This window comes from Emydura macquarii, unplaced genomic scaffold (genome assembly GCF_026122565.2).
Source record: "Emydura macquarii macquarii isolate MOO-44397 ecotype Brisbane River unplaced genomic scaffold, CSIRO-AGI_Emac_v2 contig_1348, whole genome shotgun sequence".
Classification (NCBI taxonomy): Eukaryota; Metazoa; Chordata; order Testudines; family Chelidae; genus Emydura; species Emydura macquarii.
Window position 1 is genome coordinate 7,036,909 of NW_027131485.1, and position 24,568 is coordinate 7,061,476.

General features: G+C 41.5%; 2 protein-coding genes across 2 annotated transcripts in view; both read left to right on the top strand.

Moving 5' to 3' along the window:
* SYT17 (synaptotagmin 17) overlaps nucleotides 1-6,793 on the top strand; it is a 71,847-nt gene extending 65,054 nt beyond the window's left edge. Inside the window, exon 8 of the mRNA XM_067551498.1 lies at nucleotides 5,467-6,793. Coding sequence (XP_067407599.1) covers nucleotides 5,467-5,663 — 197 coding nt within the window. The 3' untranslated portion in view covers nucleotides 5,664-6,793. The remainder of the gene's footprint in view (nucleotides 1-5,466) is intronic.
* A 2,725-nt stretch (nucleotides 6,794-9,518) lies between these two features.
* CLEC19A (C-type lectin domain containing 19A) lies at nucleotides 9,519-23,486 on the top strand. Its single transcript, XM_067551500.1, has 5 exons — nucleotides 9,519-9,682; nucleotides 17,444-17,609; nucleotides 19,135-19,228; nucleotides 20,431-20,563; nucleotides 22,710-23,486. Exons 1-5 carry the CDS (start codon nucleotides 9,568-9,570, stop codon nucleotides 22,787-22,789), a joined length of 588 nt encoding a protein of 195 aa, XP_067407601.1. The 5' UTR covers nucleotides 9,519-9,567; the 3' UTR covers nucleotides 22,790-23,486.
* Nucleotides 23,487-24,568: the final 1,082 nt, after the last annotated feature.

The following is a 24,568-nucleotide window of genomic DNA, read 5'->3' on the forward strand; positions in this document are numbered from 1 at the left end:
TTTCCCTTCCCAAGCTGTTCTTATAAGAAACAAAATTAGCAGGAAAAGACATTCAACGCTTGGATCTGATTTAAAAAAAGAGGCTTAATTTCACAGCTGTATCTTTAGAGCCTTCTGATAGGTAGTGCCTGTTAAGCAGTTCTGTTCCTCTGAGCCATTACAGATGGTTTACCAAGCAAATGCTGACAGTTTTAACAGTAGAATAAAACTCACAGTGATGAACTGCACTAGAATTTTAAAATGAGCTCATGGACTGATAAATGGAGCTGAATTTTTGGCAGACAAAGATGGTTTATCTTAGCAAGCATCAGCCTTTATTGTCTGAAGATGTGAATTCATTGAGACTGTTTGTAGACATTATAGTAGAGGACAGGGCTGTCTATCGCAGTCCTAAAATGCCACTCGATTGAAGTAAGCTAACATCGAGACTGCAGGTGCACACCAGGACATTTCTTAACCCATTTTTCAGCAATCATGGAACTGCACCATTGCCACCAATAGTAGCAGTACTAATTAATAATGGTAGTAGTAAGCTGTATATAATAAGTATATTGCTACACTAAAGATGCAATATGCTAATTATCTGACACTACCAGATTAGTATTGCAATTCTCTTATTGTAGTTGGGCTGGGTGATGAGTGCTGTACACATCTGTTGGAATTAAAGAAAATGGTTTGAAATATATACACTTTAAAAGGCAAGCTTTCAGTCTGTGCACTTATAATCATTTGAATCCAATCTGCTCACCATCAACAGAATGATAAGTGGTCCCCACATTTAAACTCAGCTACTCAGTCTGCAGTCTCAACCTTTCATTGTTAAGGAACCTTTTGTTGCCTGAAATACTTTGCATTTGCTAATCTGTGCTGTGATTAATTGGTGTAGAGCATCCTAACCCTGATGGTTTAAATTACATGATATTGTGTCTCAGGGTTATGCTTCATCTTCTTTCGTTGTTGAAACAAAGAAGAAAAAAATACTTTTGTAGCAGTTGGGTGAGGCTGTTTGTTTGGGATGCTTTTTGTTGTTGTTTTTTGCATAACGTTTGTTTACTGTCAGATGATAAATCCCCCTTGGGATCTTTCAGGCATTTACCATAGTCCTGCTGGGTACATTTGAGTACATTGCCTGCTATGAGAACTCATTAATAACTCCGACAGGCTGTGTACTAGTTAAAGAGATGGATAGTCTAGAATTTTGCCTTGCGTGCTGAAGAGTGGCCTTTCCATACAAAACAGGGCCGATTCTCCTTATGCCATCCTTTCCTTTGCGGTTGCTCCCTTAGAGTAAATCAAGTTACTCCAGATCTACTTTTACGTAGCTGAGATCAGAATCTGACCTCCTGCCTTGGGGTTATAAATCAAATTAAAATATTGATTGTAGTTTAAAGACACACACTTAAGGCATTCAGAGTTTTCAAGTGGAATTTTTATACACTGCCCTCCATGTTTGGTGCTCATATTGTTTTTATAGCACAGGCTCAGCAAAATGATGTTAACAGTTTCTAAACTGTCAAGAATTTGAGACAAAACTTTTATGCCTTTTAGTAGTTTCAGCTAGAAACGTTCTAGAACAGTTTGATAGAACATTAGATACATCTGGATATACCATAAGTATCAGAGAAGTTGGGAACTGCAACCAGAACCAGACCTCCTATGACAGGTACTAATCACTTTACTAAATGAGCTACTGGAGGTGCTCAGATACTACGCTGTGGGGGCAGTATAAGAATCTACATGGAATAGAAGAGAGAAGTTAAAGACCATTAGGTCATTTAGTTCATCTTCCTGCCAATGCTGGGTTGTTCCTCATAGTACATTACCTAATGTTTTGTTTCAGAATCTTGCACAAACATGGACAGGGCAAGTATTTTCCTCTGGGCTATTAATTATTCTTTGAAAGGCTTGTATAGCAAAGGTATAATTGCAAATGTGTGAAGATATTTCAGGGAAGCGACTGGCTCTTGCTCCATGTGTGCATGTGCTCATGCAGCACAGTGGGGCACCAGTTTGCTGTAGTGATATAAATAATTGAACACAGCGTTGCAAGAGCCTTTCCTGTCTCGATAACCTGGGTTCTATTTTTAAGCAATATCTGTAGGTGTTTCTGTGTCAGATTTTTGCCTTTATGATCTTTTAGAGTGTCTCTCCTGCAGCAGTGCTGTAGTTTCTTGTCTAAAATTAACAGATTTTTTTAAGGCAGACTGCTACAGCATTGGGGTCTTTTACATAACCCTGAGCATGCAAAACTGTCCACAGCGACAAACTACGCTCTCAGCCATAGACTCAAACCCATGTAGCAAGGAGCCTGCCCACTGCCGTCCCTGTTCCCTTATAAAGCTCCCACCACCGCAAAAATCCAAACAGATACACTTCCAAACGACGTCTATAGAGGGATTTGGGGAACCAGGTTTTAGGTTTGCCTGACTGCGTGGTTTGAGCATGCAGTCTGAAATATTTAGACTCACAGATTTGGATTCCAGCGGGACGAAAGCAGCCTTTAATCCTTCCAAATTAGATGCATTGGGTCAAATTCCGCACCAGCCTTACACTCCGTTCAGCTTTGTTCAGTGTAAATAAACACAGAATTTGGCCATCTGAGTTCCGTGCAGTTTCTGTGTATGTCCGAAACCTAAAAACAGACCCTCTCTGCCCTCTTTGGGCATGGGGCTAAAGCTCCAGGGCCATTTTTGTAATAAAGACTGGGTTTGCCCAGACGTCCTGGGCCAGTGAAAGTACAATGTCCAGGGCTGCATGATGCCTACAACTACAGTGATCGCGCCAACCCCACTATGCAGCACAGGGTAGATGTATCCCACAAATACAGCCCAAATCTGGCTGGTGAGCGGGGAGAAGGCATTATAGACAGGCGTTATTCTCTGCTTCCCCCAAGGGAACATCATGCATTTAGAGAGTTGCAGATGTAGAGGGAATGGCTTGCTGGACAGGGCAGAACTCCATTGGAAATTGCTGTGGAAGTTCATGCTGATAGTTGCAGCTGTATTTCCTGCTTCAGGGATGGAAGGGTCTGGTGTGTTAGCTGTGCTGACCTGTGCCAGCAGGGGAGAAGGCCCCAGGGAACAGTGCAGAGGGACAGGTCTACACCCCTGTCCTTGCAAAACATTGCTCCCCACATGATGATGAGGCAGGAATCCTGAGTCAACTTTCCCCTTTCTGCACATGGCACTTGGTATGTTCAGCCATAATTTGACTGGGGCTACATCAGTCCAGTCCCCTGCTTCTGCTTGCTCCTGTTGCAACAGGCTAAGAGTGCCAAAGGCGTAAACTAAGAATGTGTAACCCTCCGTGGGATGTGACCTGCCACACACAGGCATGAACAGAGAGCACAGTTCTTCACGGGCTGAAGTTAATGGGAATATTGCTACTGCTTTGAGGGGAGCCAGACTGGGCCCTGAGTTAGCAGCCTGAGGCAGCACAAATGTATCAGCCAAAAGGACAGAAAAGGGGAAGCCCAGAGCTTCAGGCTCTGATTGTTTTACAAGCCAATGGGCGTCCCTGCTGCATGCTAGGAACGGTACATTATATGTGGTTAATCAGCATTGTTTACAGAGCAGCATTAATATAACAGCAAACACAGAATCATGAAAAGATACTTGTAGGGAATAGAAGTAGAGCATCCAGTGCTTGGTAACCTGCCTCCATGAATTTCATCCTGCATCACTTCATGCTGTAACTCCTCCTTCGAAATCCGTCCAGTTTTAAAGATTTGTTTGTTGATTCTAGCCAGTGCCTGGGAACTCTCTGATTCTGGCTTTCTCAACCTATTCCTCCATCTTCCTGCTGAACTGCTGGGGGACTTTGTCCTGGGGGCTGAGCATCCTCAATCCAGTCTTACGGGAGTGCACAATGCTTTCCAGGATCGTGCCTTTCTCTTGCATAATTATGATTTCTGGTCGCTGTCTGTGGCCATTTGTTCCATTTGGGGAGGTTAATTGAAGGAACAGGATATTAGGTTTATTCCTGCTTCTTCGTTGCTTAGCTGGACTTTTAACAAGTAACTCTAGTGATAATTACTGAAAATTGGCCCTTTATAGACATCATGCTAGACAGCCTGGTCATGTCCAATTGTTTTCTGTAGATCGAGATCTCTGGTAATTCTAACTAGCACATTTGCACCTAGAAAATGAAAGGATCATAAATAGCATCTGTTCATTTAAAAACCTTCACTATATTTACCTGTTTTATCCTTGCAGTGTGTTTGGACCAAAATTGCAACCTCTTTTTACATAAAGGAATTCTACTATAATTGTGTATGGGCTAGTTGTTTTCCCCTTAAGGCCATGTCTACACTAGCGAGTTTACAGCGACACAGCTGTACTGATGCAGCTGCACCACTGTAAGATCACTTGTGTAGCCACTCTATGCTGATGGGAGAGAGCTCTGCCGTCAACACAATAAAACCACCTCCACGAGCAGCAGTAACTATGTCAGCGGAAGAAGCTCTCCCACTGACATAGTGCTGTGCACACTACCACTTATGGCGGCGAAACTTATGTCACTCCAGGTGGTGGTTTTTTCACACCCCAAGCAACATAAATTTTGCTGCCATAAGTGGCAGTGTAGACATGGCCTTTAAATATCACTGTAACAAGCTCTAATTTGTTGGCATCTAGGTATCTGACTTGATTAGAATCTTATGTTAATCTATAAACTAACATTCATTTTTTCCAAGCAGTTGACCGGGTCTGCATAACCTTTTTCAGAGGCCAAAATGCTCAGGCATTTGGATTACAATTTCTGCAAAGTCTTGTCTATACAATCACCAGAATTTCACATACCATATCCCATGCCCTGTCCTTGTCCTTGATGTGGTGTATGGTCTAATGCAAAAACACATTGGATCACCCCAGACATTGACTCCGGGAAGATTCCTTCTCCCAAAGGTGCTGCTAATCTTTGGACCTGATACAAAAGCCATCAAAGTCAGTAGGAGCCTTTTTCCATTGAAATTCAGTGGTCTGTGGGTTGTGCCCTTAATGCATTACTGTCTAGTGATGCATGTTCTGTGCCCTTAATGCATGTTATTCTCTAGTGATGAAATCCAGGCCCGGTTGAAGTTAATGGCAAAACTCTTAGTGACATAAGTGGAGCCAGGATTTCACTCTTGAGGGCTGTTTGCTACTGTGCTCCTTTTTGACTGCTTTAGATTCCCCATGAATCATTGCCTTCCTTTGCCTCATTGTCCTGGTGATATGAAGATTCCTTGGTTTGTACATGAGTTCTGCAATTTAGCCCGACTCATTCTTCTCCAAATCTGGCTGCGGAATGGTTGTTTGGATCTTAAAATGGTTCCAGTTGGCTGCCTGATGAGATTTCTGCAGCGCTGGTGGTTGCACTCACCTAATGCGGTGTTAGTAACAGAGAGAAGTGCAGCTTTCTCTAGATGCCATGGGGATGTTTGTTGTAGACGTTGATCTTGACCCGCTTTCGTTTCTGTTTCTTCAGCTTATGGCCACAACGTGAAAAGCAGCAATGACTTTATTGGAAGGGTTGTTATCGGTCAGTATTCCACAGGCTCACCAGAATCGAACCACTGGCGTCGAATGCTCAATTCCCATCGGACAGCCGTGGAGCAGTGGCACAGCCTGAGGTCCAGGGCTGAGTGTGATCGTGTCTCTCCAGCATCTCTTGAGGTGACGTGAGAATGGTCCTGCGTCCCTAGCAAAAGCAAGCAAGCAAACGACTGAGAAAAAAAAATCAAACCCACACACACTCCCATGTGATCTCCATGGAATTGAAAGTAACTGTCACAGCTGCTGGTAACAAACTGGCTGGGTTAGCGTATGTGCCTCAGTGACCCTTCATAATGCAAACCATGTATCACTTGTTCATTTGCCCATTGTTTTCTCAGGGTCACTGCTAATGTGGCCTGTTGGACCTGTTATTACTTGCATCATCTCCTGCATCCACACCACCGTTTTCAATCCATGTACGTATAATGGAGATTATTCAAAAGGTTACTATTAACGCAGAAGCGTTCTTTACCTGCTCCGTTGTATTGCAGAGCAGATTATATGCTGCTCTGCCATGGAGATTCTGAGTTAACTGGAAACTTTTTGAATTGCCTTGGCTACCCTTACAGTACCGGTCCATGATTCATTTTATTGGAGATGTAAGTACCAGTGTGTTCTCTTTGGTGAATGTGGTAAATAGGCTAGAGTATTATTTTTAAAATGATAGAACATGTGGTAAAATCACTTCTAACTCCAGTTTTGTCTTTGTACTAGTTTAACAAAATTCAACTCCGGTTAATACGTATGTGTGCATTTGTGCGTCTGGATATGTGTATGTGTTTGTGTGTGTGCATGTCTAGTGTTACACACACAGACCCTCACATGCAACCATGTATAACATGGAGCTAATGTTATGTCAGTAATGAGACCCTGCCTCTCTAATCTAACAATCTGTGTATGTAAAGTAGATAGAGTATGATATAGCAAAATAAACCTTTTCAATAAAGTGTATTCTGGAAGAGCCATGTCAAGCTTTTAAAGGCCTTTCTTACATTGTGCAAAAACCTGCTTTGGCAGCTTTTGCAGATAAGAACACCCAAAACAACACATGGTTTTAATTCCCTTTTTAACAGGCTGCAGTGGGTCTTTCAGTGTTTTATGTACTAAGCAAGGTAGTTTTTCAAACACCTGAGTGAATTTTAGCTACAGTCAAACTGTCTGTTCTGTTGTATACTTCTGTACATTTTTTCATGGCATATTGTCTGGTATGATGGAGAGTGTATATTTATTGAAAATAAAGATCTATTTATTTGTGCCATGTATACTGAGGTGATACTTATTAGCATGACTCAGCTGTGTGAGATTCGGTCAGTTATGTTCATTGCACAACAAAAAGAAAAGCCAAGTTGTTGGCCCTGATCTTCTTCTCACTTACCCTGGATAAATCACGAGTATCTGCAGTGAAATCAGTGGGGTTACACTGGTGTAAATCTGCTGCAGGAGGAGAATTCGAACTGCACATAGGTTCTGAATCAGACTCCAAAGGCCTTAGATCCAGGCCCATAGAGCTCAGCCCTTTGCAGGATCAGGCCCATGGACTGACATTTTCATCTCTTTGGCTATCAGAACTGCCACATTAGACAAAATGTCCACAAATCTAACCACTTTGTCTGTGTCAAAAATAAATAAGTAATGGAACTAAAGGAAACTTGGCCTGATGCTTGGTTTTTGTTTTCTTTTTGTATCTCCATTTTAGAGGGAGAAATTTCCCTCTTGTCTTCAGAAGTGCTTACCCACGTGATGGGAAGCCTGGGCCTTGAAGTGTGAGTTTGCTTTGCTGCCACATCGATGCGTATGGCCAAGTAGAGGGGTCAGAGACAGGCCCTGGGGCTCTTAGCCTGTCCTTCACTCTGAGTCACCCAAGTAATTCTTTATAATAGCCAGTGGGCTCACGCATTCTCTGGTGAAGCCTTTCAGTCTGGAGGTAAAACAAATGTGGCGGCTTGGTCCATCCCATGGCTCAGCGGATAGCCGTGTGCTTTGCTGCAGGCAGATACAGGTTAAGGCCCCAGAGTCTTGATCTATGTGGAGCTGAAAGCATTCAGAAGCGTCACTTATCTGCTCTTTGGGAATACTGTGCCGCGTACTTTTACACAGACTCTAACTGTGGGCCCAGAGCATCAGCACCGTCCTTCCAGCAGCACAGCATGGGGCCTTCCTTCAGTGGAAGGGGCAGGTGTAGTTTAAACCCCTGACCCTCTCTTAGACTGGCTAATATGCTGAATAATTTACTATGGAGAGGTATGGGCCCCTGTGCTATCACATGAGCTCATGCTAGGATCCAGCACCCAGAGGAACATCTACAGTCAGCATCTTCCAGCCTCAAGAATGCCACACATGTGCTTTTTGTGAGTGTAAAACCAAATCATCAAGCCCTCACTTAGATTTTACACCCTTAAGCAAGACAAAATCCCCTTTTACTTGAATGAGAGTTGTGCTTGAGTAAAATAAGTAGGAAGTTCAGGATAGGTGGGTGTGACACACTGCCCACCCTGTATTCACACCCTACACACTATTGTAATAATCTTTGTACATCATTTTTTCAGGCCCAGTACAAACCCTCCCACACACATAATGGAGGTTGCAGCCTGGGCCGGGCCTCCCAGGGCCTCTGTAAAGTGTACCCTTTCCCTCCCCACCCCCTTCTGCCCCCCATGTGGGGGCCCTGTTTAGGAGATCTCTCTGCATACTTTACTGTTTTATATTATTGCTTTAAGTGTGACCATAACTTTGCATTTCCAGGCTTTCTGGCTTTGGTGCTTTTTGATGAAACTGTAATGTTCTCTTAAGAGCTTTTTCCCATAAGTCAATGACAATTACTTACAACCTTAGCTCTAGCTATGTTTGGGAATAGCACATAATTAAGATTTAACAGGAGCAGGGAGGAGGCCTTTAATGGTGTGTTCTTGCAATCTGTGTACCTCGTTCTTTAGTTGCCTGAAATATGAAGAATCTGTTTTCCCTCATGAGCTGCATTGTTTTCTGTCACAGGTAAAGATTTTTCTGTTAGAAACCCAAATAAAAAGGGGGAAGTTGTCTCAAAAAGGTTTTGTTGAATGAAAAAGGAAATTAACTAGGTGAATTTTTGCAAAGGCTAATGAATGGGTGCTCGTTGCTGCCAGAGTAAGTCTGGAATGTTTTACTGCTGATAACTCTTTGGGGTTCCTTAAAAAAATGTTAAATACATGAAATAAGGCCCCAATCCTGCCAGCCATTCCATGCAGGCAGATCTACTGCATGTTTGTTGAAATCCGTTGACTTCAATGGGGTTGGTCTTGAGAGGGGATCCCTATGGGTGCAAGGGTCCACTCACTTGGGAGAACTTGCAGTATTAGGGCTTAAATTAGAATGCCTGTATCTCTATGCCTGCCAGTCATGCATCTTTTGCTGACGTTAACACAGACTCCCCACCATTGATACATGGTTTGTTCAAAGTTATGCCCTTTCTGTACATCATGTGAAATGTACAAATATTTCCAGTACCAAAACGTAAGGTCAAACCGGTTGGCTCCCATTCTGAGTGCTGCTGCTCCAGAATATAGGGTAGTATTGCCTCTCATACCTCTGCCGTGCAATGCTAAGGGTGGCGTAAAACATTGATAAGTCAATACACACAAAGCAAATCTCTCAGGAAGCAAGCCTGAAAGCAGAAAAAGGATGCTGTTGGCTTGAATAGTGAACTTAACATTTGAAGGCTCACTACCATGAGGTGTGCATGCCTGCTTTCTAAAACCTCACCAGAACTTTTGAAAAAAATGGGTTTAAATAACTCACTTCTGCCATTGAAATGGGATGTTGTGGCTTCTCCGCAATGTCTCAGCTGGGAAGCTCTTGGTTGTTGTGTGGAGTACGATTTTACACTGGAGGGAGCTTAGCCAGCCTTCTTAGCATGTCATTGTGAGAGCTTGGCATTTCGGGGGAGGGTGCAGTGCACAAAGTATATTCACATCTGCTCGAGGAATCTCAGCAGCAGAGCAAGGCGATACCGAATTAAGGAAAGGCTTCATGTCATTGGCTCTCTGCAGACCTGGAAATGAAATTTTGTCCTCAGTCAGAGATGGTGATCCGATGGGATTTCTGTGTGCTCCTCTCCATGGTTTTGTTTGCCACCCAGGCTTTCCCACAGACAAATATTAAAATCAGTCAAGGTGAGTGCAAATCACTGACTGTAACTTGGGTTAATATAAACATTGAGTTATTGATGGCTTAAAATCAGACACATTTACAAATGTATGTATGCAATTCTCCTTACCAGTTTTGCTAACTTCTCCATGAAGCCCAAACTTTCTGCAAATTCAATGATCTGCTTAGTTTGGAAAGATGTATTCCCAAGTAATGCTGTGCTTTTCTGCTCCAGTCTGTTGAAGCATTCTCTCTGCTGGCTTTATTTCTTTGTTTTGGAGACATGCTCGGTTTAATCTGGTAAACAATATGTGGTCCTGTACAGTGGTGCCAAGGAGTTTATATTATGTTTACAAGATAAATGAATGCTCTTAGTCTGATTTTAGTCCAAACAACAGTAATTGCACACAATGATGATAATAGTAAAAAAGGTATTTGCAAATTGTAAAGGACTGTGACTCTTTGGATGTTCAGCTTTCTGTGGAAGTGCAAAAAGTAGAGAGCAGTGATTTGCAAAGTTTCTTTTACTCACGCTTTCTAATATAAAGTGAAGTTAACATATGTGATCATATTAGAATCTAAATATTAGATCCATAGCACAGACACAACTGGCTGTAAAGTTTATCTACAGTTAATAAAGTGTATTTTTTCCGGTGAGAGAAGTATTTTAACAACATTTTAACTGGTTTTGTTATTTCATTGTATTACCCATGTTTGCGGTACATTTTTACTTGCATAGAATAAGACAGATTCTGTTCTCATTTATGCCAATGTAAATCCAGAGTAACTTCTCTGACTTTGATAGTAGTCTTCTAGATTTACATGGGACTGTGAGCAGAATCTGACCCAGTAAGTATTGTTCAATGAACTAGTGAGAAAAATAATTACCATGAGCTTGGCTTTAGCGCCAGGCAACAGATTAATGGGAGCTTCCTCAAAAACTAATTAAGGAGAGAAAAATCAAAGATGCCTCTCATCTGGTTGCAGCTAGAAGTATAGTATTTCTATACTGAAGGAGGTCTACAGTAATTGACTATAGCATCTTTACATCTTGAAATACAAATATCATAGAATTTTATTCTGTAAAAATAACTTCATTTTGATAAAAAAAAATGTGCATAAACAAAACAAAACCTCAACTCCTATGTGTCTGAGATTGTGACACTTTTGCAGCAAAATTAAAGTTTCATTTCATTGCCTGGATAATCCATAATTTGCACATTCACCATTGGACACCACTCCCTTCCAGCTCTGCCCAACCATACTGCAGAAGAGAGGAGCAGCGGGTTTCAAAGAGACTGTCAGAGTACAGTACATGCGCACATAACCACTTAAAATAAAGCCTTGTCATGATCTGGTTGTTTTGAAAGCAAACATGTAAATGGACGTGTTTTAATATATTAATGAAAGGGGGAAAATAATCATACAAATTAAATATTTTGCATAATAAAAATATTGAAGACACCTTATGTAATTTTTGGTGTCAGTATTTAAGGACCTGATCCTGCAGCCTTTATTCCCATAAAATCTCTCAGTAACACTTAATGACAATGGCTAATTTTCCCTATCCATCAAAAACTCCTCTTTTGGTGCTTATCCTTCGCAGTGTGTTTTATTTAGTAACAGGAGGAGATAATAGATTGAGATGGGTGTACTGTAAAAGGAATGTAGCAAAGTTACTCTGGTGTGGTGTTATAGATCTGTCTAGGGTGGCACTTTGTAGCCTCACTGGAAGTGTATAGTTATTGTTAGGTTATTTCTGTAGACGATGCTGCCAAAGTCTGACATATTTGTTTTGTGGAGCTTGTAAAGTGTGTCCCATTCCCTACATACTCACACCTTCCATAATTGTGCATATTTCCTGTGATCCTGCTTCACACTCTCTACAGCATTGATATGTGATGTTGCATCCCAAACAACAATGAATTAACAGGTGCCTAATGTGTTGCTTGAATTCAGAGAATTGCTGAAAGCATGTTCCTGACTCAGTTCTGCAGGCCTTAGCCACGTGAGTTGTCCCACTGCAGATGAGGCAGTGAGTAGGCATTCTGGGACTGGGATTTTCTTCTGGAAAAACAATTTCAATTCCTTACCCCAAACATTTTTAAATTCTCATTGTTCTGATTTTGTCCAGACTCTGGGGGAAATCCTGCCCCTCTGAAGATGATAATAAATCTCCCATGGACTTCAGTGGAGGCAGGATTTCACCCTCTCTAGATATGGCACATGGGAGTGGAGTGACATTGATGGAACATCAGGCCCCTCTGTGCTTTCATGTTGTATTTACAGGTATTCCTGTGGCTGAAGGTAAACTGTAAACTAAACAAGATGAAAGATCAAAAGGACTAAATTAGAGGAAAGAGGAAAAAAAATTAACATCCCCTTCTCCAAAAATATGCTCCTCACCCCTTGATCCTGATATCAGTAACTGCACGTAAAAGTAAGAGAAAACACGCCCATGCTGGCATCTAGTCTCAGCAGAGGTCCAGGAATGGTTTTCATAGCAGAGGGTCAGGTGATAACTACATGTAAAAGGAGTCTTTTCACATTCAGTCTACTCTAGGGGCCTTATCCTGTGAGGTCCTCTGTGCCTCCTGAGTGTTGTTGAGTACCCTTGTCAGCCAGCAACTTTAGTGCAGTTGAAGGTGCTCAGCACCTCTAAGGATTGGGCCCCAGAAGAGCATTCATCTCATGAAGGCTAGGTATGCTATTTGAAATACAGCGTGGTTTATTGAAGTCTCTAGATCTCTGTAGCAAGCAGAGAGCCACATAAACCCATTTTGATAGCCGCAGGGCTCCCTTTGGTGGAACCCTCTCCTTTGAAGTCTTCTTTTTAAGGGAATTGATGGCTTATTTACAGTTTAGACTGTTACTGATAAATCCATAGCCCATGATGAAATCAAGCCCTTTAATAGTCTCCAGCAAGAATGTGATTTGCTTCCAGCACAAAACTGGCAATATCTGCTGTTTAAAAAATGCTGTAAGAGTGCTTTGAGGTGCCAGGAATGCTACCAGAATGGACCCAGACTCTACATTGCAGAGCTACAAACTTTTATCATAGAAACATCCTCCGAACTTAAGTTTGAGCCTGTTTTGAAAAAAATGACTTGACAAGCAGATCTCAGGGGTTCAGGTTGTTGTTTTTTCCTTTGTCAGTAGCATCATGGGAAAATATCGGTAGGTATTATTTAGCACCACGAAGCTTCAACCAATATTGCGCCTCTGTCAGCCTGGATGTTGTATATACATAGAGGAAAAGATAGTCCTTGCCTCAAAGAGCATACAATCTAAGCATGGACAAAGGAAGGATTATTATCCTCATTTTACAGATGGAGAACCTAGGTACAGAGATTGTGACTTGCCTGAGGTAACCCAGAAAGAGCCAGGAATTGAACCCCAGTATCCTGAGTCCCAGCCCACAGCCTTAAACCACAGATGATCCTTCTTCTTTCAGTGAAAGAGTTAATGTTGATAATATAAATGATTAGCTCTTATGAAGCTCTTTTCATCAGTACATCTTAAAGCATTTTACCCAGGAGGTCAGACAATGGTTAGAGTGGTGTTTGGCTGATGTAGTTTAACATGTCAAAAATAGATATAACTGACCCAGTGCTACTGCCCTTGTTTTCCTTGCCAGTAAATACCATTTTTATTTGCTGGGGGTTGGTTATAAAGTTTTCCTGCTAAGAAGTGGGTATGTCTGCCACACTATGGCTTATGGATTTTAAAATAAAAATAGGCCTACGTATTCTAGAATAAAAGTGGTGTCCTCAGTTATTTTCCTGTGAATTTAAGAAGAATAATCCCTCTTTCAAAGACACTGCAAAGACTTCCTACATTGACCTAACAGAAAAGATGCTAATTAAACATTGACCTATCCTAATTCTCTTTTCTGGTATATTTAACCTTAAATTCCTCTAGGCATCTCTTGTTCATTGAAGCCAATCAAATTAATGATACCTAGTAGGGAAAATGGTGTAGAATATCAAAAGGCTGTATGAATGTCTTGGTCTGATGACCTAGTTTCAACCACTTCTAGCAAGGGGGACAATTTTTTTCATGAACCATCAGGGAAACCCAAACCATCCTAATTGAAATTTCAAATCAACACACAACAAACGCCCGTAACAATTCACATGAAAAGGCAATACACTGAGCTGGCTGCTGGTTTTGGCTTGTCCATTGTGCCATCGTGCAGTTAATGGCAAAGATTTCACAGCCACTTTTTACAGCCCTTCCAGAAATATCAATGAGTGGGCTGCCTGTGACACTCGCAGTGTCTCCAGTCACCCCAGCCGATAATTAAGCACTGCAGGGTATTCTAAATGCTTGGTGGACAGGGCTCAGTCCAGGTGCTGAGCATGCCTGAGAAGCTGAGGGTCCCCTCAACTCACAGGAGTCCCCATCGCCTTGCTGTACTGAACCCTCAGAGCACAGGAAGCAGCATGTTCCCTAATCAATGTGACCATATCTGGGCTTGGTAATAAATTACATCAGCAGCATACAAAAAATATAGAATTGGAATATGGGGCCTGCTCAGGATCTCAGCCAAAGCCCACTGAAGTCCATGGGCATCTTCCTCTTGATCCCCAAGGGCTTTGGATTTGGCCCTCAAGCTAAAATGCCCATGGAAATCAATGGTTTGCCTGGCTGAGGACCCGGTGCTGCAGTGAGGTGTGATGAGGATCAAGGAAAAGTAAAATGGGTGAGAGGAAGAGCCTCAAATACAACTGGCAAGGGCTAGAGGCGTTGATGTGCCATGTTCTCCAGTACCCATCAAACCCTCTCCATGCCAGTTCCACCCTCTATGGGATCTGTGGGGCTCTGGGAATGGGTAAGGCTATCCAGGCTGAGATGTGCACAGAAGTTATAAGCAGCACTAACTTCCACTCCATGACTGAACTCTCAGTACATGTCAGGGAAGGCGCCAGAGGGATGGAAGAGTCCAGGCTGCATTGCAGGTGTTTGGTGCTTCCTGTCCCGGGATCTGTGGGAGCTGGAGGCTGATCCCTCACTTCCATTCATTGGAAACTCTTTAAGTTTGAAACACGTGGAGTGTCCAGGGCCTTCTGTCTCTCTCTCTCTCTCTATTGGGATTTGTTATAATAGGATGTGAGGTAGCCCCGGGTAACTGTTTTCTCTGCGAGATGATGGCAGGATGTGACCTATGGGAATAAATACTGCAGCGGTTCCCAACCTGTGGTCCGCAGCCCTCTGATGGTTTGCAAGGCTACCACAGGGGGCCCGCGGAAAAGAAAAATAATAACATCCTCACCAAGGAAATGTACTTTTTCAGATAAAACGAGTAGTATGTGGTGGTCCGCAAAAATGTTTGGAGGTTGAAAAGGGGTCTGCACACTCAGAAAGGTTGGGGACCGCTGAAATGCTGCATCTTGCTGCTCACCAAATACACATTTACTATGATTTTTTTAAAAACTGCTTCCTTTTTTCAGGGTATTGCTCTGATTTTTGACTAGAGCTTTTTTGCATAGCCCATCACTAGCACAGTCAGACACAGTGATCCGAAAGCAGCTCATTCATCTCTGCAATGTTACTTGGTTCTTGAGATCTGAGTTCCTTCCTGACCCTAGTTATCTAGGCCTGGCACTTCTCAGGGCTGATACTGACTGGAACTGGCTCCAAGAGCACTTGTATCAAGAGCTCTGAGGCAGGGAGAGGAAGGGTCACCACAAAGGAAGGATAATTATCTTTTATCTGAGCTCGAGGAATAGAAGAGTGTTAGTGAAGGATTGAGGCTGTCAGAGAAAAGCAACGACAAAGTAGCTGTTTACATTAGCCACAGAATGGCTCACATTTTGCAGTACTTGAACTAACCTGACTCAGCGCATTTGACATTTTGGAGGCATACAATATCTTGGGTCAGGAGGAGAGGCCATCACAGCACTCCAGTGCCCCTGAATGCCTGCTGTTAGTGTCACAGGGCTATTGTGAGAGTTGAAATGCTGGGAACAGTCAATTCCAGGTATTTGAGTCATTCTGCTGTCCCAGCTGGTGACAAGTCTTCCAGTTTCTGGGGAATTGATCTATAACCCAGAGCTGGCTTGATGTGCTCTACACAGAAATGGGTCTGTAGTGATGGAAGGACAGGGCCTTGGAGCAGAAGAGCTGGATTCTAGTGCTGGCTGTGGCACTGACGCTGTGTTATCATCAGTGAGCATCTTTGCCTCTAAGGTTTCCTTTATTTGTAAAATGTGTGTAATGCTTATTTCAGTGAGGATTTTTGTGAGGCTTAATCGACTTAATGTTTGTAAAATGCTTCGAGAGCCCTCAGTGGAAGGAACTAAAGAAATGTGGTGCAAAATTACTGCCAAAAGAAACTTCACATAGTGACATTTGGGGGTGGAAGGCATTCAGCCCAGCTACTTCTAGCATTTGTACCCTGTAATGATTTGGACTTGGCTAATTCCATTAAAAAAAAAATGCTCATGGCTGCTGCTTCAGCTGCCGCCAGAGTTCGTTCTACAGGTTAATTATGATCGTTGTAAAGATGATTCCCCTTGAAGTCCCTTCATGCCAGATCCTTTCTTACTTTCAGTTTGAACTCTCTGGGTTTTGAGCCTGTTATTTGCTTGGATAGCTTTGTGGCATCCACCTTCTCTGGACCTCTCAGGATTTCATACATATCAGTTGGGATTCCTCTTTTCTAAAGAACATTAGCAGCATTTTTCTACCTCTTTCTTCAAAACCTGAAACATTTCATTCTTGCTGCCCTGGTCTATACCTTTTCCAAGTCTTCAATGGTCACTCCGGCTGGGGTCTCACTTGTACTTTGTACCAGAGCCATCTTTGATGATTAGTACACCATTAATTCATTGACTTAAAACAAAGAAGCAAGCAAAAACAACGGTCAAGAATGAAGTTAGTGCAGGGAACAGTCCCACGCTGGCGAGGAGATAGCCTGGATGAAGATAACAGAGCTTTCTCAACTTCTGTGATGTGTCCTGGTGATTAAAACCCCAGTTCAGCATGATACATAAGCACATGCCTAACTTTAAGCACATAGATCATCCCATTGATTTCAGCAAAACTAGTCATATACTTAAAGTTAAGCATGTACTTAAATATCTTGCTGAATCAGGGCCCTATTCACCTTTTTAATTACCTCCCAGAAATTTGACTGATGGATTTAGATTTCTGCTCACTATTTCTCCCTCAATATCTTGTATCTTGTGACCATCAAGGTATAATGTTTCTTGGCATCTTTCGACACTGTTTTCATTGCTTATTACTGCATTAAGTTGCATGCATCACTTTCCCACCACTGCCCCCATTTTTTTCCTGGTCCCTTTGATTGGAGCGTTTTCCCTCCTCTCTGTGTTATCTGCAGTGGTACAATCTCTCCTGCAAGTTTGCTCTTTCCAGGAATTGATATGAATGAGAATGGAACCAAACCTGATCCTTACAGACCTCTAGAGTGTCACTTCCGTCCTACTTGGAAAATGTACAATAGGTTTTTGTAAATATTTATATTATGGCATCATCCAAAAGGCCCAGAAAGTATTTCCTGCTTGGACAACTCAAAAATAGCAAATTTTGCTCAAACTTTCCAAAGTGTCGAGCGTCCATCCTCTGAAATTCAGATATTTTGAGATGGGCATCGAAGAATGGAGGCATCCCTCGTCTCTTGTGAAAATCTAGGACCTGGTTTTTTTGTTTTTTTGTAAAGCCACAGGGACATTGAGACAGGTCCTAAAAACAGATACATTCACCATTTCCGAGCTGCTGTGTATTAAACACTCTTCCAATTTTCTTTCCTCTCAACCCAGCTATGCCAGAACCAGTTCAATCCTATTCCTGCCCACTGTTTTGGACAGAATATGAAGGATACTGTTACAGATATTTTCCCATCAATAAAACATGGGCTGAAGCTGATCTCTATTGTGCTGAATTTTCCATTGGCATAAAATCAGCCAAATTAGCGTCCATTCACAGGTAAGAATCAAATAAATCTGTTTCTAAGACATTGTCAAAGCCCATCTAAACTATATCTGCCACAATAAATCAATATGTAAATAAGATAATTCCTCAGCTGGTGCTTATGAGAAAACGGACCCATTCAAGCCCAATTTACTACTGTAGTAAATTCTGTGTATCTGTATTGAAATGCACTAGTTAATGAGCATGTGTATCTCTGCCCCCTAAAACTCCTCAGCTGTATTACTTAGATGTCTATCAGAGAGTCTCCTTTACCTCAAGTGGTAGCACCAATAATTCTAAAACAGTTCTATCTGCATTGCTCTTAGCCAAGCCCAGAGGCACTTGTGAAGGGGCCGTGGTTTGTAATACTGTTTAGTTACTTTAACATAAATAACAAGCTGTCACCGTATGCTCTGTGGCATAACAAAGCTATGGGTATCACCCTGGGTTTGGCTGTGGTTGTACAATGTAATAATTTGAAGGGCCATATTTTCAAGAGACTGTGTGGGCATGCACGCAAACCCCATGCATTTACATATAAACTACCCAGCAACTACCTGATGTGCATGAGCAAAGGTGCGGTTTTGCGTTAAAAAATAGATGCTTGAGCCAATTTTATGGCCATGTTTTTGGAGATGCTTTGAAAATTTGGCCCTAAATTACAACAACAGACGCCACGTCAAATTGTACCATTATACTAATCAGTCCCTTGAGGAAGGAGGGCTGCTTTGGTTTCAAGGGAATGTTAGTTACAATTTTGTCTGGCTCAGAACTTTCAAAATAGACATGTTTTTTTCCATTCCATATTTCATGGAACAGTTCATGAACCCAGATTAGAAATGGAGCCCAAAGCTAAATGCTGGATCTAAACAACCCTAAACATTGGGGTTTTGAGATCAGAGGAAGACTTTGCTATATGGGCACGTCTATAATCCAGCTCAAATTCAAGAATCTCCATCCCTCCCCCAGGCTAATTTTGAAAACTGCTAGAGATGTGATGCAGTAGTGTTTCCATTGACTTCAAGGAGTACTGAAGCAGGCTCCTAGTGAGCGAATAGACATTCACAGTGTCATGTCCTGGTTCCAGAGTTGTTTTCTATCCCAAGGCCCAGCCACTCTTGATGGTTTAAGGTGTGGAAGCTCATTGACCTGCTTGAATTTATTTCACACCATTGCAGTGGAGCACTGGCAGTAGAAGCTTTACGTTAGCACAACTCCTGCCTGATGTTACACCTGGTGAAACGATTTTGAATTTTTGAACGTTTGAATTTTTTAATTTTGAAAGGGAGGGGGGCGTGATTTCAAATCACTTCATGTACTTTTCCCTGCTTTTACAACTAGCTCTGGGTTTTGCTATATTAAGCCATTCTCATGCACAGACTAAGAAAAGTAATCCAAAATTTTCATGGATAATTTCAAAGGGTAGTTTAAAGATTGGGTCCCATTTGCTAAACTGCAGTCTGAATACCTAGGGATAGTCCTGTGCTTAACTTCACTAATATCAACGTCCTAACTACTTCATATTATGGTACTTTACCAGCTGGGAAGAGAATGTCTTTGTATATGACCTGGTAAACAGCCGAGTACCTGGAATACCCACTGATATCTGGATGGGACTTCATGACCTAAGACAGGTGAGAAACTGTTACAATATTAACTACTGCCTGCTTTTTCTCTTAATCATCATGCAAGCAGGGTTTCCCATAAAAAGAACTGGAAATCTGCTCAGCCTGGAGCTCAGTGAGATGTAACCCTTGGCCAATTGCATCAGACTCACATAAACAGCAAAATGATATTTTCTGTTTTCCCTCATCACCTTTCCATTTTTTCCCACTGACTATAATACAACTTGGACGTGCTGGACTGACAGCTCTGGAGAGCAAAGGTTTCTACTTATCCACATTACCCGTCCAATGCTTCAACTGTGACCTATGAACATTAGAGGATAATTCACCCTCCACATCCACTGAGGTAGACTTAAAAAAAGGGAGGGGGAAACAATTTCTCGATACATTTTGACATTTCAAACTTCTTTCCATGTCACGTGGTTTGAAATAGAACAATTTTTGTGGGTGTGAATTTTCTGCAAAATGTGTTTCTTTTTTCTCCTCTTTTTTGAGGGGGACAAGGACAGTGAGTACTAGAGGTCCAGCACCCCCCGGCTTGAAGAAATAGCAATTTGAATACATGGCTTCCATCATATTCAGGGTTTACAGTTTTGTTTAATGGCTTTCAGCACCCCCACTATAAAAATGTACAACACCCCCTTTGAGTGCAATACAGTAAATAAGGTCTGGGTCATCCCCTCTCCACTTTTCATTTTTCTTTGTATTACTCTGTAACTTTTGAAATCTTCTTTTGAAAAATTACACGGTAACAAAAGGAAAAAGCAAAGAACTGGAGCCTGGGCTCTGAAACCTCCTGGGGGGTGGGGCAGGGAGTGGGGAGAGGGGCACTCTTGAAACCCAGGCTCCAGCCCAGGTGGGATTCTCTTTCTGCTACTTTTAGCCCCACAGGCCAAGCCCCATGAGCCCGAGTCAACTGAGATTCAATGCCGTGAGTTTTTCTTTGCAGTGAAGCTATGCCCTGTCTCGCACAATATGCTAGCAGAGTATAAAACTCAATAGGAGAAGGACCTCTGTTCAGCCTGGATCTCCTATCTCATACGTATTTGCCATCTAGACGTAGGAATGAGGTCAGATTGATGTCTGCACTCTCTACAAGGAAGAAGAGAATATTCTGTGGACCAATCCTGAAGTCCAGATTTACAAAAAGACTCAGTTAAAATCACTGCACATCTTCATTTCCTCCCTAACTCCCTGATGGTTTTTGATAGGAAGGCCACTTTGAATGGACGGATGGCTCTTCCTATGACTATAACTACTGGGATGGCAACCAGCCAGATGATGGGATCCACTCTATTCCAGAGGAGGAGGACTGTGTACAGATCTGGTACAGATATAACAGTGGTAGGTACTGCACTGTTGAGCCTCAGGTTGTATCTCACACCTTCCAGGAAGGACATGTAAATAAATTCAGTGAAATGCAGGCTCACCCTTTTCTATGTATAACAAAAAGATGCTGGCAGGGTGATTATTTTAACATATTAATTTTGCAGAGGGGGAAATGTATTGTCTCTGTGGCTGTGACTGCCTCTCTATGTAAGTTAGTTAAACAGACCATCTCCCCACCCCCCCATATTTTTATTATTTATTATTTGTATAACCATAGCACGTAGAAGACCCAGTCACGGTGCTAGGCGTTGTACAAACAGAACAAAAAGATGATACACACACACACACACACACTTTCCCCCCCTCCATTTTATATCCCCATCCTTCTCCCATTCTTACTAGTTTATGATAGCAACTGATGGATTTGGGGGGAGTTTTATTTTATTTTTGTTGAAAATTGTTGAATTTGGTCACGGGTCAAATTTAACTATTTCCACCACTAAAAACCATTTCTGGAGGAATTCATGAATTTTCACTGTGCATCCCTCTATTTGTATTTCCTCTGAGCCCATAGTATCCAGGTCAAATGTAATCTGGGTCACAGTGGTATCTACCCATATTTTGCTGGAGAGTGTCAAGATTTTGCTGATCTTTGTGGTATTCATTATTATTATTGTTTTATTAGTATTGGTAATTTGTTCAGAACAAAAGATGATGAAATTCTGAACTCCTTATTACAAACTGATTAAAAGAAAATAGATAAATCTGCACCATGCCGTGTGTAATGAAAGAGCACGCAGAAAGCACGAGTTGAATTATTTCTTGATTTCAAAGGTTATGGTGTAATTTTTTCTAAGAGCAGTAAGGCTCAGCAAAAGCTTCAGTGTATTCCTCTTACTGTGCATCCCTCTATCTGTATTCTCAATAAGACCCTCGTTGTAGCATCCAGGTTGCAGATACATATTTAAAAGCCAAATCAATTGTTCAAATTTTGCTTCCTTTCTGCACTTTCCTGAGGAGCACCAATGAAATGTGTTCATAATCATACGGAGGATTATTCTTCTCTTCACAGCCAGTTACCGCCCATTCATATGTAAACCAGTGGTGAAAGCAGATCAAAATAGCAGAAGGAGCTCACTAATTCTGGAGGCTTTATGTAGTCATGGGAGAGGGGAAGAAAGGGGAAAAGAGAATGAACGTATCTACAAGATGTCCATGGGTGTGATCTAAAGCCCATTGAAATCAATAAAAAGTTTCCCATTGACTTCAATAGGCTTCTGGCCAGGTCTCATATCCCCCAACAGGTCCAGAGCCAGCCAAAAGTGCATGTGTGGGCTGGGGAGAATTACCTACTAGTAATTTTAGTTGCCTTAGTCTTTGTTCTACAAAAATGTGTTTACACTCGATGTTATGGCCCCGTCCCCAAGAAGCAAGGAGGTAAAGAACTGTAAATCAAAGGCAGTATAAAGACACCAGCCTGCCTGCTTCCCCTCAGCTAAAGCCAGGTCTACACTACAGATGTATATCTATATAACCACATTGCTCAGTGATGGGAGAATTTCTCTTGCTGGCATAGCAGTGTCTATACTAATGTACTACAGCAGCGCAACTGCATTGGTGCAGCTCTGTACATGAAGACAAGCCCTGAGACATTTTCAAACCAAGGAAATAAAGAGAGGGATATATTATTGGAAAGAAAGACAACACCTGAGAAGCAGTCACTAAAAGGAGGTGGGAGACAGCAGGATTGGGGAAAGGGTAGACTAGGAGAAGAATTACAAATAAATCTTTTGTCTCTTGTCATATGGGAATCTGCACAGGAATAAACACAGCATATGTGCATGAATAATTGTATGCAGGTAAGACTGTAATGGTCTCTATACCCAGCCAACATGATCTTGTGTCTATGCAAAAGCATGCGCAGTTTTTAAATTTGTCAGACTTACAATTCTGTCAGACTCAAGTTTTGATAAGATTTTTCTTCAGGGCTAAGGACTGGGGTGAAACTAACTCCTTTGTGTAGGAAATTCAGTGTTTCGGTATACATTGTATGTCATTTCTTCTTCCTGGAAACACTTAGCAGAACTGAATTTTGTCCTCCTCATGTGATCACACCTTCAGTTAAAACTTTAAATGACTCCTTATTCTTACTCCCCTATAGCTTTACGATCATGGAATGACAACAGCTGCAACAGAGAATTTCCATTTGTCTGCAAGATTCCATCACTGGCAGTTGATTAGCTCGCCCACAGAATAACAAACAGCAGCAGTCAACCTACTAAACCACTGGAATAAAGTCAGTCTGACCGAAGGCACGTTTTATATCAGAGAGAGAATTTTAGTGGCTCAAATAGTTGTATGTCTGATGCCAGCTGCTCTATCTAGAAAATACCTTACCTGACTCTTGCTTCGGCTCGAGGAATGGCTGACTAAAGAGCACTGGTGAACAGTTAAGCCAGTGGAACTTATATAGTTCATTTACCATGGTCTGGGAACAATTTCAGTGTCACATCCCCTTCCAGATCTCTGTGTGACTGAAAAAGGATTTCTTAACCTCTATGTATAATTGAACAAGTGAAAAGGTGCAAGACAGAGAGAAATTTTGATTCTATGGTCCTCATTCACACAAAATGAATCCTACTGCCCTCAGTGGGAATTTTGTGTGACAAAGGACTGTCAAACGGGTCCCAGGATTTGGAAATCTCACTAGCGTTTGGAGGGGCAGGACAATGGCCCCTTTGCAGTTACAAACTAAAGTCTATTACTACAGACTATACATTATGCATCATTTCTGAACTTTGATGACTGAATGAAGTCAAACTAACAGTCTGAACCAGATCTTACTTATACTGGATGATTTCAATTGAATTCATAGCGTATATCAGTGTGAGCTCAGAATAAGATGCTAACAAATCTATACCGTTATTGTACAAATAAAGCAACGTAGGACAAATATTGAAGTCCATGCTCAGATCATATTCACTCTTTACTCAGACCAAATGTGGTGGGATTTATGCCTGAGTAAGACTGAGTAAAGCCCTCTGGATTTGAGCCCATATTTGAATTTTAAATATGTCAACCTGTCACATATCAAGAAACCAATTATTTTACTACGAACACTCAAACTATAATCATAAGTAATAGCTGACTGTACTACACGGTTTAGCCTGTGGGAATTAGGAAGAACTGTTGTTTTCTGCTAAGTTATGCAAAATACCATGTGCTGCTAACGTTACTTTCTCACAACTAAAATACATTGTAAACAGCATGCTTAAATTCCCTCTTCTTTCTAACACTGCTGAAATATACACGCTCATTTAGCTTATCCGCGATGTTTTATGCTGTTTCAAAAAAAAATCCCAGTTTTTATACTCAGTTTTGACAATTAGCTATTGAAGAAATCAAAAGGGAAAAAACCCTTCCATCCAATATACAAAGCAGCAACTTTTGATATTGGACAAATATTTCCTTTAATATCATTCCCTGAGGATTACAATGGTTTTTGGATTTTTGTTTTTGTTTCTCTCTCTTGCCAAAAAAAAAAAAAAGGACAAATTTGTTACATGGTAAAATAACCAAGGTGCCTAAATGAGATGTACAACGCACATCTCTATAACTACTAACTGCTGTTCTACTATAACAAGCATGATTATTGTTACTATTATTATTATTTAATTATTATTTTGGACTGGGGATTGCAAAAATAATTGCAGTGGGAAATATTTTTCTTTTTAAATTGACCGTTTTTAAAAGATATTACTTACAAAAAATTAAAAAACAAATGTGTCTATAATCAAATGCAGCTGGGGAAGCTTCTGTTACTTATTTATAATTTGTTAGCTCCTTTTGGATGTGGATTATGAATGAATAATGGAAATCATCTCCCCTGCCTCCGCTCTGTTCTCTGTAGGATAAGAGGGCTCCTAGAGTGAAGAGGTGCTAAAGCAGGTTTAAAGATTTAGGGCCAGATCTTCAGCTGGCATAAATTGACATAATTCCATAAAAGTCAATGGTGCTACC

Coding starts and splice junctions, on each gene's coding strand:
- CLEC19A (XM_067551500.1), top strand. CDS start 9,568: ATGAAATTTTGTCCTCAGTCAGAGATGGTGATCCGATGGGATTTCTGT. Junction 17,610..19,134: donor AAATTAGCGTCCATTCACAG/GTAAGAATCAAA, acceptor GTACTTTACCAG/CTGGGAAGAGAATGTCTTTG. Junction 19,229..20,430: donor GACTTCATGACCTAAGACAG/GTGAGAAACTGT, acceptor GGTTTTTGATAG/GAAGGCCACTTTGAATGGAC.